Raw genomic sequence first — 13,293 nt, 5'->3', positions numbered from 1 at the left:
CTCTACTGAGATTTCCCCAAGTTATAGAATTTTTTAGCATAATGACTGTTGTTATTTTGGTAAGCCACTAAACTTGGAGTTGTTTGTTACATAGCAGCAGGTAACCGGGAACAGATTTTGGTGCCACATTGGTGCTGCCATAACAAAGAATCAAACACGCGGTCATAGATCTGGGGCTGCGGAGCTGCATGGAGTTGGAAGAGCCCTGAAGAGAAGTATGATTGATCTTGAAGAGGCTATTGGTAAGTAAAGAAGTAAAGAAATAAAAATGTTACTGGAAGCTGGAAGGCTGTTTAGCAACATTCTTATTTAAAAACTCTCAACTTCTAGATTTTGAAGTCAAACTTCCAAGGGACTACCTGAATTGCTTCTCTATCCCCATAGTATAATGAAAGAAAAGAGAATAAGTCAAAGAAATAACTGTCACTATAAAGGAACCAGGATGAATAGGGCTTGAAATTCAAATTATTTCTTATTCCTAGCTTCTCCAGATAACAAATGATGCTAAGATTAAGAAACAGCTTCCAGGCAAAGAATCAAATTCAGAGTGCTGTCAGGAAAATATGGTCAAAAGATGAGGCCAAGGCTATATACTGTGAAGCCCTTTTCTTAAAAATCTTTCCCAGAGAGATTTAAGGCTCATCACCGACTCTTTCAAACAGTCGAACAGCCCCTTCAGACTCTGAAAAGTGTTAACCCCTGCCCCTCCAAGCCTTACAGGAAGCCTGAGAAAAGAGGCTTCTCTTGAAGAGACTTGTGGATATAGCTTTTGTCTGATGGAGCAGATTATAAATGGATTCATATAAAACCCAAAACATTTTAAAAAGAATTATGCCAAGTTGAAAAATTAAAGAGAAAGTACAAAATGAAAAAAAGGCATTTGCACCCCCAAACGTGTATGAGTGGGAAGCAGGCTACACCCTCAGACTACTTCTTATGGAAAAGGAAGCATGATTCAGAGTGTAGAACCAAGAGTCCAGAGGTCAGAGATGTAGAAAATAATTTCTAGGCAGTAGGGCTAAATCTTAACCAAGGAACAGACAACAGGTGGATTTCAGAATTGCTCAGCACCAGTGGCTGCTGCAAGCCTCCCACTTACCCCTTTTGAACAAGTATCTTTAGCAGTTACCCTATCCATCCCACCATCATAGGTTGGGTTTGTAGGGGTTGATTCCCTCATAGCTCAGTTGGTAAAGAATCTGCCTGCAACACAGGAGACTCAGGTTCAATTCGTGGGTTGGGAAGACCCCCTGGAGAAGGAAATGGCAACTCACTCCAGGATTCTTGCCGGGAAAATCCCATGGGCAGAGAAGGCTGGTAGGCAACAGTCCATGGGGTCGCAAGAGTCAGACATGACTTAGCGACTAAAACCAACCAACAGCCTATCTCATTAGTGCACAGGTGTTCAGATCATCCAGAGAAACTGTAACCCAGAAGCTGTGTTCAAGAAATCACCCCTGAGGAGCCTCCTCAGCACCTGTATCTGAGTTAGTGGAAATGGGGACATCAAGTCTGAGCCTGATGCCTTAACATACGAGAGCTTTAAGGGGTCTTGAGAGGGAATGAGTATGTTTTGCACATGGAGAGAATGTGAAAGCATCTGAGAAGAGAGGACAGTCTGTTGTGGTTTAACAAGATGCCCGTAAATTCTTTAGACCTTCCTCCCATCAACAGATGGAGTCTAATGACTCTGCTTGAGTAGGGGGTCACACTTGGTGATCTACTTTTAAGGAATAGAATGCAGCAGTAGTAGCAGTAGTACCACTACCTGATTTCCAAGGTTAATCCTTAATAATTGATTGTTTTTGCCTATATCTCTCCCTCAGGATACCATCACCATATGAGGAAGCAAAGACTACAGATAAGTGCTCCAGCCATGGCCCCAGTCAGGCGCCAGCAGACAGCACCAACCACCAGACACATGACTGAGCATGGTCTCCATCTCCAGCCTTCAAACTGCCCAGTGAATGCCCAGAGCAGACATGAGCTCCACCCATTTCGCCCTGACCAGCTGTAGGTTCATGAGCAATGTAAGCGTTGTCACCATTTTTCTTAAGCAGTTTTATTGAGTGTGATCTACATACCATACAATTCACCTATTTCAAGTGTACAATTCAACCAGTTTTGGTACATTACATTACTTTTTTAAATCGTAGAAGGTATGGCAACCCACTCCAGTATTCTTGCCTGGAGAATTTCATGGACAGATAGAGCCTGGCAGGCTATAGTCCATAGGATCACAGAGTTGGACAGAGCTGAAGCCACTTAGCATGAACGCATGAAAGTGAAAGTGAAGTCACTCAATCGTGTCCAACTCTTTGCGACCCCATGGACTGTAGCCTACCAGGCTCCTCCCTCCATGAGATACTTCAGGCAAGAATACTGGAGTGGGTTGCCATTTCCTTCTCCAGGGGATCTTCCTGACCCAGGGATCAAACCCGGGTCTCCCACATTCCAGGCAGACGCTTTAACCTTTGAGCCACCAGGGAAGCCATATATATATATATATAGATAGCATGAATGCATATATATATATAACAAAATGTGCCATTTTAACCACTGTTAAGTGTACAAATTCCAGGGAGTAAGATGTGCCTCCCTTTTACAGGACGGCTTCCCAGATGTCTCAGTGGTAAAGAACCTGCCTGCCAATGCAGGAGACATAGGAGATGCGGGTTCGCTCCCTGGGTTGGGAAGATACCCTGGAGGAGGAACTAGCAACCCATTCCAGTATTCTTGCCTGGAAACTTCCACAGACAGAGGAGCCTGGCAGGGTTGCAAAAGGTCCGTGGGGTTGCTAAAGAATGCATGGCCAAGCATGCACGCACGCGTTATTTTAGAGCCATCCATGTTTCAGCCTACCGCAATAGCAACCAGGTGAAACGAGTGGTTTGAGAGAACAAGTCAACCCACAGACAGAAAAGTGAGAGTCCTGACCCCTTCGATCCCCTGACCCCAGACACCCATCAGTAAGTCCTCTTTTCTTCCAGCACTAGTTTAAGTTGGTTCTCTTCCTCTTGAAAGTAGACGGTTCTCATGCAAAAAAAAAAAAAAAAATCAATTCTAATGTTAACTGAAATTTTACCTACTTGTATAATTATTGCTTACCTCAAATAAGCTCAGAGAAAACATTCCTTGAGGGGAGGTCACCTCTCACACGTGTGTTGGTTTACCACAGCCTGGTAAACCTGACAAATATTCCTTAAATAGCTGTTCATATGAAACAGCAAGGTACAGTATGACGTACTAGCTTAAGACCCAGGCTCTGCCCCTAACTGTGGCATTTCGGACAAAACAAGATGCCAGTGACAGCCAGGTTCATTTGTGGACAGGCAAAGGACTAGTCAACCCATTTACTCAAAGTCACAAAAGTTTGCCTTTTTTTTTTTTTTTAACTTTTCTATCAAATGTCTACATATGACCACAGAATAGTCAAACAAGTATCCACGTTTGTGCAAATGCCTGGATGTGTTTAGTACTCAGCTCTGCTCTGAGTCCATTAGGCCTCTCATTATGGGTTTAATTGTGCTTCCCAAATCCTATCCTCCAAGACTTCAGAATGTGGCTGCATTTAGAGACAGAGTCTTTAAGGAGTTCTTACATAAAATGAAGTCCTTAGGGTGCACCTTAATCCAACAAGACTGGCGTCCTTAGAAGAGAAAGATTAGGACACAGACACACACAGACAGAAGGCCATGTGAGGACCCAGGCAGAAGACAGCGTCTACACACCAACAAGTGCTCTCAGAAACAACCAACCCTGCTGACACCGTGATCTTGGACTTCCAGCCTCCAGCTACGAGAAATCGGTGTCTCTTGTTTAAGCCATCCATTCTTATTGTGCTTTGCTATAGCAGCCTGAGTGATTAGCACATTCCTTCTATTAAAGGAGAGTCAACCATTTGTGCTTAAAACAGAGATAGGTTGGACCTGAAATGATTGTAGTGGGAAGATTCAGTCCTGTTCCAGCTTTTGCCCCTGGTCACAGACACATCCCTTCTAGGTGTGTTTGCTATGTCTCAGTCTGCAGACAGAGGGTAAATGCCCCTTGAAAACAATTGAAATTTCTATTTCACTTGAGAAGGTAAAGTTGTTGACATTTCTAAAGTCTGGAATGCCTATCCAGGGGAGTGAGTCTCAGGCAGATACACAAAGAAATCAAGACATGCTTACTGTTACTGTTACTACACAACCACCTACTAATACCAGTTTAAAAAGTGCTGTACTATTTACAATTGCCAGGACATGGAAGCAATCTAGATATCCATCAGCAGCTTAATGGATAAGTAAGCTGTGGTACATATACACAAAGGAATATTACTCGGCTATAAAAAGGGACACATTTCAGTCAGTTCTAAAGAGGTGGATGAAACTGGAGCCTATTATACAGAGTGAAGTAAGTCAGAAAGAGAAACACTAATACTCTATATTACACATATAGAGAATTTAGAAAGATGGTAATGATGATCCTACATGCAGGGCAGCAAAAGAGACACAGATGTAAAGAACAGACTTTTGGACTGACTATGTGGGAGAAGGCAAGGGTGGGATGTTTTGAGAGAACAGCATTGAAACATGCATATTATCACATGTAAAACATATGACCAGTGCAAGTTTGATGGATGAAGCCAGGCACTCACAGTCAGTGCTCTGGGACAACCTAGAGGGATGGGGTGGGGAGGGAGGTGCGAGGGGGGTTCAGGATGGGGGGACACATGTGCACCCTGGCTGATTCAGGTCAATGTATGGCAAAAACTATCACAATATTGTAAAGTAATTATCCTTCAATTACAATAAATAAATTATTTTTTTTAAGACCTACTGACCCAAAATATAAAGTAAAAAGTGCTGCAGTTCAGTGGGTAGGAAAGTGTGACCAAGTTCCAACTAATCAGGGAGAAGAGCTGGGGGAAAAAAAGATTTTTTTGTTTGTCTTGGTGTTTTGTACTCAGAAGCATATAAAAACTGGGAGCTGTCAGGTTCCATCATGAGTAATGGCTGTGGCCACACCTCATGCGGTCCTTGAAGGGCAGACCAATTTCCTCACAATCAGGGAAGCAAAGCAGAAGCCACCTGGGAAGCCGTGACGTGGCCACGAAGAGGGACATTCACTCCCCTGAGCTTCTACCCCCAGAGTGATGGTGGGGGCAGGGGGTTAATATTCCACACTTAACACCAAGACACCCAGCTGGAACACAAGGGAGAAAAGGTGTCGTGCTGAAATATATGTTTTAATCTGCTACAAATGAAAGGGATGCATATCCCATGCAGACAAACCCTCCAGGTCTGTGCACAAAGCTCCAATCCCAAGTAAGTGTTACATAGCTGAGTGTGCCCTAGGCACACTGAAAAAAGCCAGCACACAAACCTGCAAACACAAACAGTGATGCTGAAAGCCGCCATCAGCTGAGAGCTCTGCCCTTAGTTCACAGAATCAGAAACTCTCCTATAAACAGGAACAGAACCTGAGACAATATAATCAAGAGAAGTAAATGGCATTTTACACATATTCTTTTTCTGCAGCATTTGTCTATATGTATCACTTATCTCCCACTTTTTCAGTTTTTACCTAAAATAGGAGGCAGACACACGAGCTTCCACTCTTGTGAGAATGATGCTGAAGATTAACACTGAATCAATGCTCATTTCCTAACAGCCTAATGTTTCTAGATAAAATCATGGACCATTTTCCTGATGCATCCCCAGCAAGAAGCCCTCATTTGCTCCTCCCCCAGTGGTCATATACATGAGTTGCCAGAATCCACAACCTTCCTAGCTGGGTTTTGTCCCCCACAACCGCTACAAAGCTGTTTTCCACATTGGGATGCAAGATGCTCTGGATCCTGCCAGGTCGAAGTACATGTCCTCTCTGAGCAGCACCCAGGGCCTCGCCCAAGAAAGGGGGTGGTGACAGTGCCTCCTGGGAACTGGCCAGGATCCCAGCTGATGGTGACTTGGCTGGTTCGTGCGCTGGCATTTTTCATGAGTGCAAAGGATGCAGTCTCCTGATGGCTCAGCCATAAAGAATCCGCCTGCCAATACATGAGACGCAAGAGATGTGGGTTCAGTCCCTTGATCAGGAAGATTCCTTGAAGCAGGAAATGGCATCCTGCTCCAGTGTTCATGCCTAAAAAGTTCCATGGACAGAGGAGCTTGGCCAGCATGGGGTCGCAAAGAGTTGGAGACAACTGAGCAACTGAGCTCAAAGCACACAAGGATGCAGTCAGTCGAGTAACACCTACTTGAGATTTGAGCTTCTGTTTTTGTGCTTTTTAATGGAAGCCTCACTATCCCAGGACCAGGGGAGACACTCAAGGGCCACAGGGGGCAAGCCCTCTGCATAATGGGTCAGAAGGATGCTGTTTCCAGACTGGGATGCAGGGAGAGGAGGCAAGGGTGTGGGCAGGGGGCTGCAGACAGAAGCTGCACCCACATTCACATTGGGGTTCAGGGCGCATGCTAAGTTGCTTCAGTCGTGTGACTCTGTGTGACCCTGTGGACTGTAGCCCACCAGTCTCTGTCCATGGGATTCTCCAGGCAAGAATACTGGAGTCGACTGCCATGCCCTCCACCAGGGGATCTTCCTGACCCAGGGAAAACTGCATCTCTTGAGAAGCCCTGGGGTTCAGTGTAGCTCTTTCCAAGTCAGAACATGAAACAGTACAGGCTTCCAAGAATCACATTTTTGTTCTGGGGTAGCCAGAATGAGGCCCACCTCCCGTTGACTCTTCTGTCCTATGGATATAAAAGTGAGCAGATTCTACTCAGTCTTGTTTTTTGCTTTCTAGACTCAAATGAAATGCAGTGAAAAGGAACCCGTGGGTTTTCACCATGCTCAGTCACATTTGTAGTTCCAAGACAAGAATGCATCAGATTCCAGAAGCCATGGGTGGATGTTTAGAGTGGGCCCCTGGTTAAAAATGGGTGTCAGCTTGGATGATTTACACACTGTCACCACGGAGCCACAATGGATGGAGAAAGCTTGCTAAGGAAAGAATTCAGGAAGAAAGAAGATGATGGCAGTTTAGACAAGAGCTGGCCATTTTCATGGTTTCATGCTTGGCCTCTGCTTGGATCATCTCTCTCTGAATGCCTCACATTTTACTGTGCAAGAGTTTTGTCACAATGACTACTGGTTGAGACACAAGGAGAGAGAAAGGAATTCAGTGCTGGCCACTCTCCACTCCAAGAAAGAAAGTCTAGGCAAGCAGGAAAGCCAGCTTGCTCCGTGGCACAGCAATGTGGGTCACTGAAGAGCTGAAGTCACCGCCTCACGGCCTCCTCGTGCGTGTGTGACGTCATCACCAGTGGACACGCGTGGCCAGGGGATGTTAGAGGCCACAAATCCACACAGGAACCACTAGGACAGTAACCGTGTCGAACACCGTGGCCCACCCTCTCCTTTTCTCCCTCCCAGCATGTCGCAGACCCGGGCCTCTCACCTCCAGTCCCTGGATGGCAGGGTCTCCCCCGTGGGACTCCCAGGTCTCAGCCTCGCCCCTCAGCTGACCTGGGACAAGCGGTCAAGTGAGGAAACCAAGGAGCACGTGGAGTCTCTAGGAGAGAGACCCCTAGAAAATGCCAAAGAGCAACACCTTTTTCACCTCAGTCCTCCCAGCTTTCTGCAAGAATATGAGGATATAGTAACCTTCCTTCCCTAGCGAGGGAGAGATGTCATTAGAGATCTGAGAAGGTTCCTCACTGGGCATCCGCAGGTAAATCTGTCAGCACATTAATAAGATAACAAAACACGGAGCTTTCTATTCGGTGCTCATGGCTCATTTCTCTGGAACACAAAGTTGTTTTTACAAGTGAAACTAGAAAGAAAGAGAGAAAAGCAAATAACCAAAACAAAACCAAGGGGGATAAGGTCACCCTCTACGTGCTCCTGGAAAACCTTGTGGACATCAGCAGACCCATTCCCCAGAGACAGAGCGCAGCTGCAGAGCAGCTCCTCTCAGAACAAGGACGCAGTCCACACGGACTAAACACTGAGTGGCAAGGACATCTCAGCAACTCTGAAAATGTTTATTAGTAACTCAGGATAAACTATCATAGGTGAGAAAGGAAGATTTATTCAACTATTATGTCAACACATTTCATGACCACAAACTCTCCACCTCAATTTCCCTAGTTACTCAGCAATTAGTTTCAGTTCAGTTCAATTCAGTTCAGTTCAGTCGTTCAGTCATGTCTGACTTTTTCGGACCCCATGGACTGCAGCACGCCAGGTCTCCCTGTCCATCACCAACTCCCAGAGTTTACTCAAACTCATGCCCATTGAGTCAGTGATGTCATCCAACCATCTCATCCTCTGTCATCCCCTTCTCCTCCTGCCTTCAATCTTTCCCAACATCAGGTTCTCTTCAAATGAGTCAGTTCTTCACATCAGGTGACCAAAGTATTGGAGTTTCAGCTTCAGCATCAGTCCTTCCAATGAATATTCAGGACTGATTTCCTTTACGATAGATTGGTTGGATCTCCTTGCAGTCCAAGGGACTCTCAAGAGTCTTCTCCAACACCACAGTTCAAAAGCATCAATTCTTCAGTGCTCAGCTTTCTTTATAGTCCAACTCTCACATCCATACATGACTACTGGAAAAACCATAGCCTGAACTAGATGGACTTGTGTTGGCAAAGTAATGTTTCTGCTTTTGAATATGTTGTCTAGGTTGGTCATAATTTTTCTTCCAAGGAGCAAGCACCTTTTAATTTCATGGCTGCAGTCACCATCTGCAGTGACTTTGGAGCCCAAGAAAATAAAGTCTATCACTGTTTCCACTGTTTCCCCATATATTTGCCATGAAGTGATGGGACCAGATGCCACGATCTTAGTTTTCTGAATGGCAAGTAGTTTATGACAATTTATTCATCACCTGCTATGTGCCAGTCCATGCTCTGGGCCCTGCAGAGATCCATTTCAGATGCTATGTGCTATGTGCTAAGGGCTTCCCAGGTGGCGCTAGTGGTAAAGAAAAGTGAAAGTGAAAGTCACTCAGTCATGTCCGACTCCTTGCAACTCCATGGACTATACAGTCCATGGAATTCTCCAGGCCAGAATACTGGAGTGGGTAGCCTTTCCCTTCTCCAGGGGATCTTCCCAACCCAGAGACCAAACCCAGGTCTCCCACATTGCAGGTGGATTCTTTACCAGCTGAGCCACCAGGGAAAAGCCCACCTGCCAATGCAGAAGACCATGAGAAATGGGTTTGATCCCTGGGTCAGGACGACCCCCTTGAGGAGGGCATGACAACCCACTCCAGTATTCTTGCCTGGAGAATCCCATGGACAGAGGAGCCTGGCAGGCTGCAGCCCATAGGGTGACAAAGAGTCAGACATAACTGAAGCTACTTAGCACACACACACACACACACACACACATACACACACGGTCTTCCCTGGTGGCTCAGTTGGTAAAGGGTCTGCCTGCAATAGGGGAGACCCAGGTTCAATCCCTGGGTTGGGAAGATCCTCTGGAGAAGAAAATGGCAACCCACTCCAGTATTCTTGCCTGGAGAATTCCATGGACAGAGGGGCCTGGTGGGTTACTGTCCATGGGGTCACAAAGAGTCAGACATGACTGAATTACTTCACAGCCACACACACATGCACACACACACAACAAACACACACAAGCTAAGTGGCTTCAGTCATGTCCAACTCTTTGCAACCCCATGGACTGTAGCCTGCCAATATCATCTGTCCATGGGATTCTCCAGGCAAGAATACCAGAGTGGGTGCCATACCCTCCTCCAGGGCATCTTCCTGACCCAGGGATCGAACCCCCATCTCCTGCATTGTAGGCAGATTCTCTACCACTGAGCAACCAAGGAAGCCGTTAGATAATAGAGCCGTTTCAAATCTTTCGAGGCAATCAGACTCTGGGGTGGGGGCTCATAAGCAATGGTGGCTCTTCCAGTTCTTTGCCCTTCCAGTGTATCCTACTCACCACTCAGAGCCCAGTCATCTTCACCAGGAGGGGCATGGGCCATGGACTGAGCCTCACTGGCTAGACTCAGCTGCCACCACTGTAGCACAGGCCTGATTTTCCACAGAAGAAAGTCCTGCACCGTGTTTTCCCAGGCATCAGCACGCACCTCCATCACCTGGAGGGCTTGAGGAAGCACAGAATGCGGGCCCACCCCCAAACATCTCCTTCAGTGGACAGCGACATACAAACAAGGAACATAAACAGGCAGAAACACTGAATAAAGTCACCTTTATTCTTTCAGCCTCCCTGTGAGGTGTGTCCTATTCAACTTTCCCCCTGAGGTATTTCAGAGACATCTGGAGAAAGGACTAAACAAGTGAGGCCTTCATTTAATGAAGCCCATTGAGAGCACCGCATCCAGAAAAGTTGAGGTTTTTCTTGATCAGAAAAAGAGGGTGTGGTTTTTCACCTGTGTCTGAAGCTTTGTGTGTTACAGAGAGAGCTGTGTTGTCAAAGGAACCTAGGCACAGCCCTTGGAAGAGAAAATAAAATCCGTGCCATAGTGGGAGCCTCAAAACCTAGGTGTCTCCCACTGACAAAAGCCCCCAGGGACACCTGGGTCTGGGAATAGCTCATCTGCTCCTCTTTCACCTACATCATCCTCCACCAGGCATCATTCTGAAATCAAAATGTCCTGTCAAAGCAGAGCGGCAGAGTTTAAAGAGCTCCATCCCCAAATTCCTCTCCTTCCTCCCAAAGCCAGTGGTGAACAAGGACACCAGACAGCATCAGCTCTGCTCATGTGTTTCCTAGAACAGGATTTGCACCCTCCTTTTGGGAGTCACTTGCCCCATTCCTGTAGCACCAGTTCCTAATGGTCAGTGATGTACTGTCTGGGAAACCAGAATATGGCCCCATGAGGTTGAAAACCAAGCCTCAGGGCTAACCAGCTTCCAGGGGAGCCTTAAATCTAAAATATCTCCAGGCCAATCCTTGCTGTGCTAAGCTTGGTTATCACCAGCATAGTTCTCAAGGTCATCAGTGCCTGGTGGAACAAGAAGTCCTCTAAGGCCCTCTCTTATCCCCCAGACCCAGCAGAAATGAGTGTCAGATCTTACAACTGATACCCACATCCTTAAGATCCTTCCCAATCCAGCTATATCTGCAACCTTTCTTTGACAGTCAGTGTCAAAGAAGTCAACCCAGTGTCCACTTGGCAGCCATGATACCCTTGTCCACTTTGGCCTGACTCCTATTTGGGTGCCTCACTCTGCTTTGGGTTTTTTTTTGCTTCTAACCAACTCTTCCATCTTCATGTCATGACTTCTTTCCAGCTTGACTATTTCAAGCCATCTACATGGGAATTCTGGAGAAGGCAATGGCACCCCACTCCAGTACTCTTGCCTGGAAAACCCCATGGACGGAGGAGCCTGGTAGGCTGCAGTCCATGGGGTCGCTAAGTCAGACACAACTGAGCAACTTCACTTTCACTTTTCACTTTCGTGCATTGGAGAAGGAAATAGCAACCCACTCCGGTGTTCTTGCCTGGAGAATCCCAGGGATGGGGGAGCCTGGTGGGCTGCAGTCCATGGGGTCGCACAGAGTCGGACACGACTGAATCGACTTAGCAGTAGCAGCAGCACATGGGAATTCAATACATCTGAGCCCACTCGCAGAGTCTGGCATCATCCCCTAAGCTCATCCCAACTCCTACACCTGGTCCCCAAGCATGTGAAGTCAGAAAGCTCCACAAGGGCTCATACTCACAGGCATCCCAAGGCCAGAAACTGTATTCTCTTACTCTCCTATTCCTGCCACAGTGCTGGCCACATGGTAGGTGTTCACCAATATTTCCTGATGAGTGAATAAAGTATAGCTACATCACAAATTGGAGCTTCCCTGAGCTCAGTGATAAAGAATCCACTGGCCAATGCAGGAGATGTGGGTTCAGTCCCCGGGTCAGGAAGATCCTCTGGAGAGGGAATGGCAACCCACTCCAGTATTCTTGCCTGGAGAATCCCATGGACAGAGGAGCCTGGTGGGCTACAGTCCATGGGATTGCAAAGAGTCAGACACAACTTAGCAACTAAACAACAACAACAACATCACACCTTAGATAGGTAGATGATGACTTAATATAACTCTTATTGTACAACTACTCAGAGTGCTTCTGGAAAATCAGTAAGGTTATATTTATGACCCAAAGGATTATTCCTCCCAAACTGCTTTGAAACTCAGAAAACAACAGTGCTGTAAAATAGTCAACTGTACTTAGTGCAGGTGATCCGGGAACAGATTACACAATTCATTTGCAGTGTGGAGGATACAGGTGAATACGGAGGGAAAGCGAAATTGCACATTCTGGGAAGAGAAGAAAGAATCAATAAACAAGGCAAAACTCACCCTTATCATAATCATCTTCTTCAATCGCTTTATCTTGAAGTTTCTGAAGCTTTAATCTCAAGGATTTTACCTATGTTGGTTTGAAAGGGGAAAAAATGAAAACTGAATTACAATCTTGTTCACACAAACTAATTTTGTTACAGTTAAGAACACTTAGAAACTATTTTGAAGCTGAACCACACTATTCTCCTTTAAAAAAAGAACCACAAATGTACATTTTTCCAATGCCATATGCATTCATTTCTCCAAAAAAAAGTTACATAAAGAAAAAGCGTAATTTGAGCATAAAACCAAAAAAAGAGTTGGAATGTCATTTTTAAACAAAAACATCACACTGTACCCTTATCTGTGTGAAAAATGCATAATAAAAAGGAATACAAATTTCCTGACCTGACCAAATGTTTTCTGTTCAAAAGCATCATGTTAAATTTATGAAAACAAACACACCAACATTAGAGGAGAAACCAGGAAAAGAAAACAATGAACTTCAACTCAGCAGGCTGTCCTGAGAATGAAAGACTTCATCAAAGAAGTCCTAAGGATCTTTCCATTATAGAAATGGGCACTGTCTTATTTAATCCACATGTAGACTCAAGGATGGTCTTCCCTAGTGGCGCAGCAGTAAAGAATCTGCCTGACATGCAGGAGCTGCAGGAGATGTGGGTTCGATCCCTGGGTCAAGAAGATCCCTTGAAGAAGGAAATGGCAACCCACTCCAGTATTCATGCTTAGAGAATCCCATGGACAGAGGAGACTGAAGGGCTACAGTCCATGGGGTCACAAAGAATCAGACATGACTTAGCAATTGAGCATGAGAACAAGACTCAATGATCCCATCACTTGTCTGAGAATTACCAACACATTCATTTCTCATTATTTCTCTTCTCAACAGGAAGCTCTGGGATTTTCTGAAGGGATATTCTTGGCCCATTGATAAATGGATTTAATCTTTCTCCCTGG

The 13,293-nt window shown here is 45.7% G+C and overlaps 1 protein-coding gene across 4 annotated transcripts in view; it reads right to left on the bottom strand.

Annotated features, from left to right (window-relative positions):
• The window catches only part of DISC1 (DISC1 scaffold protein), a 425,923-nt gene that overhangs the window by 319,843 nt on the left and 92,787 nt on the right, over positions 1–13,293 (bottom strand). For all 4 annotated transcript variants that reach the window (XR_009734186.1, XR_009734185.1, XM_061404828.1 and 1 more), the window contains exon 3: positions 12,334–12,403. Coding sequence is in view for 2 of the 4 variants with exons in the window: in XM_061404828.1 (XP_061260812.1) it covers positions 12,334–12,403 (70 nt within the window). In the remaining 2 variants the exon portion in view is untranslated. The remainder of the gene's footprint in view (positions 1–12,333; positions 12,404–13,293) is intronic.

The sequence above is a fragment of the Bos javanicus genome, chromosome 28 (assembly GCF_032452875.1).
Source record: "Bos javanicus breed banteng chromosome 28, ARS-OSU_banteng_1.0, whole genome shotgun sequence".
Lineage (NCBI taxonomy): Eukaryota > Metazoa > Chordata > Mammalia > Artiodactyla > Bovidae > Bos > Bos javanicus.
This window is presented reverse-complemented; position numbering and strand designations above follow the sequence as displayed.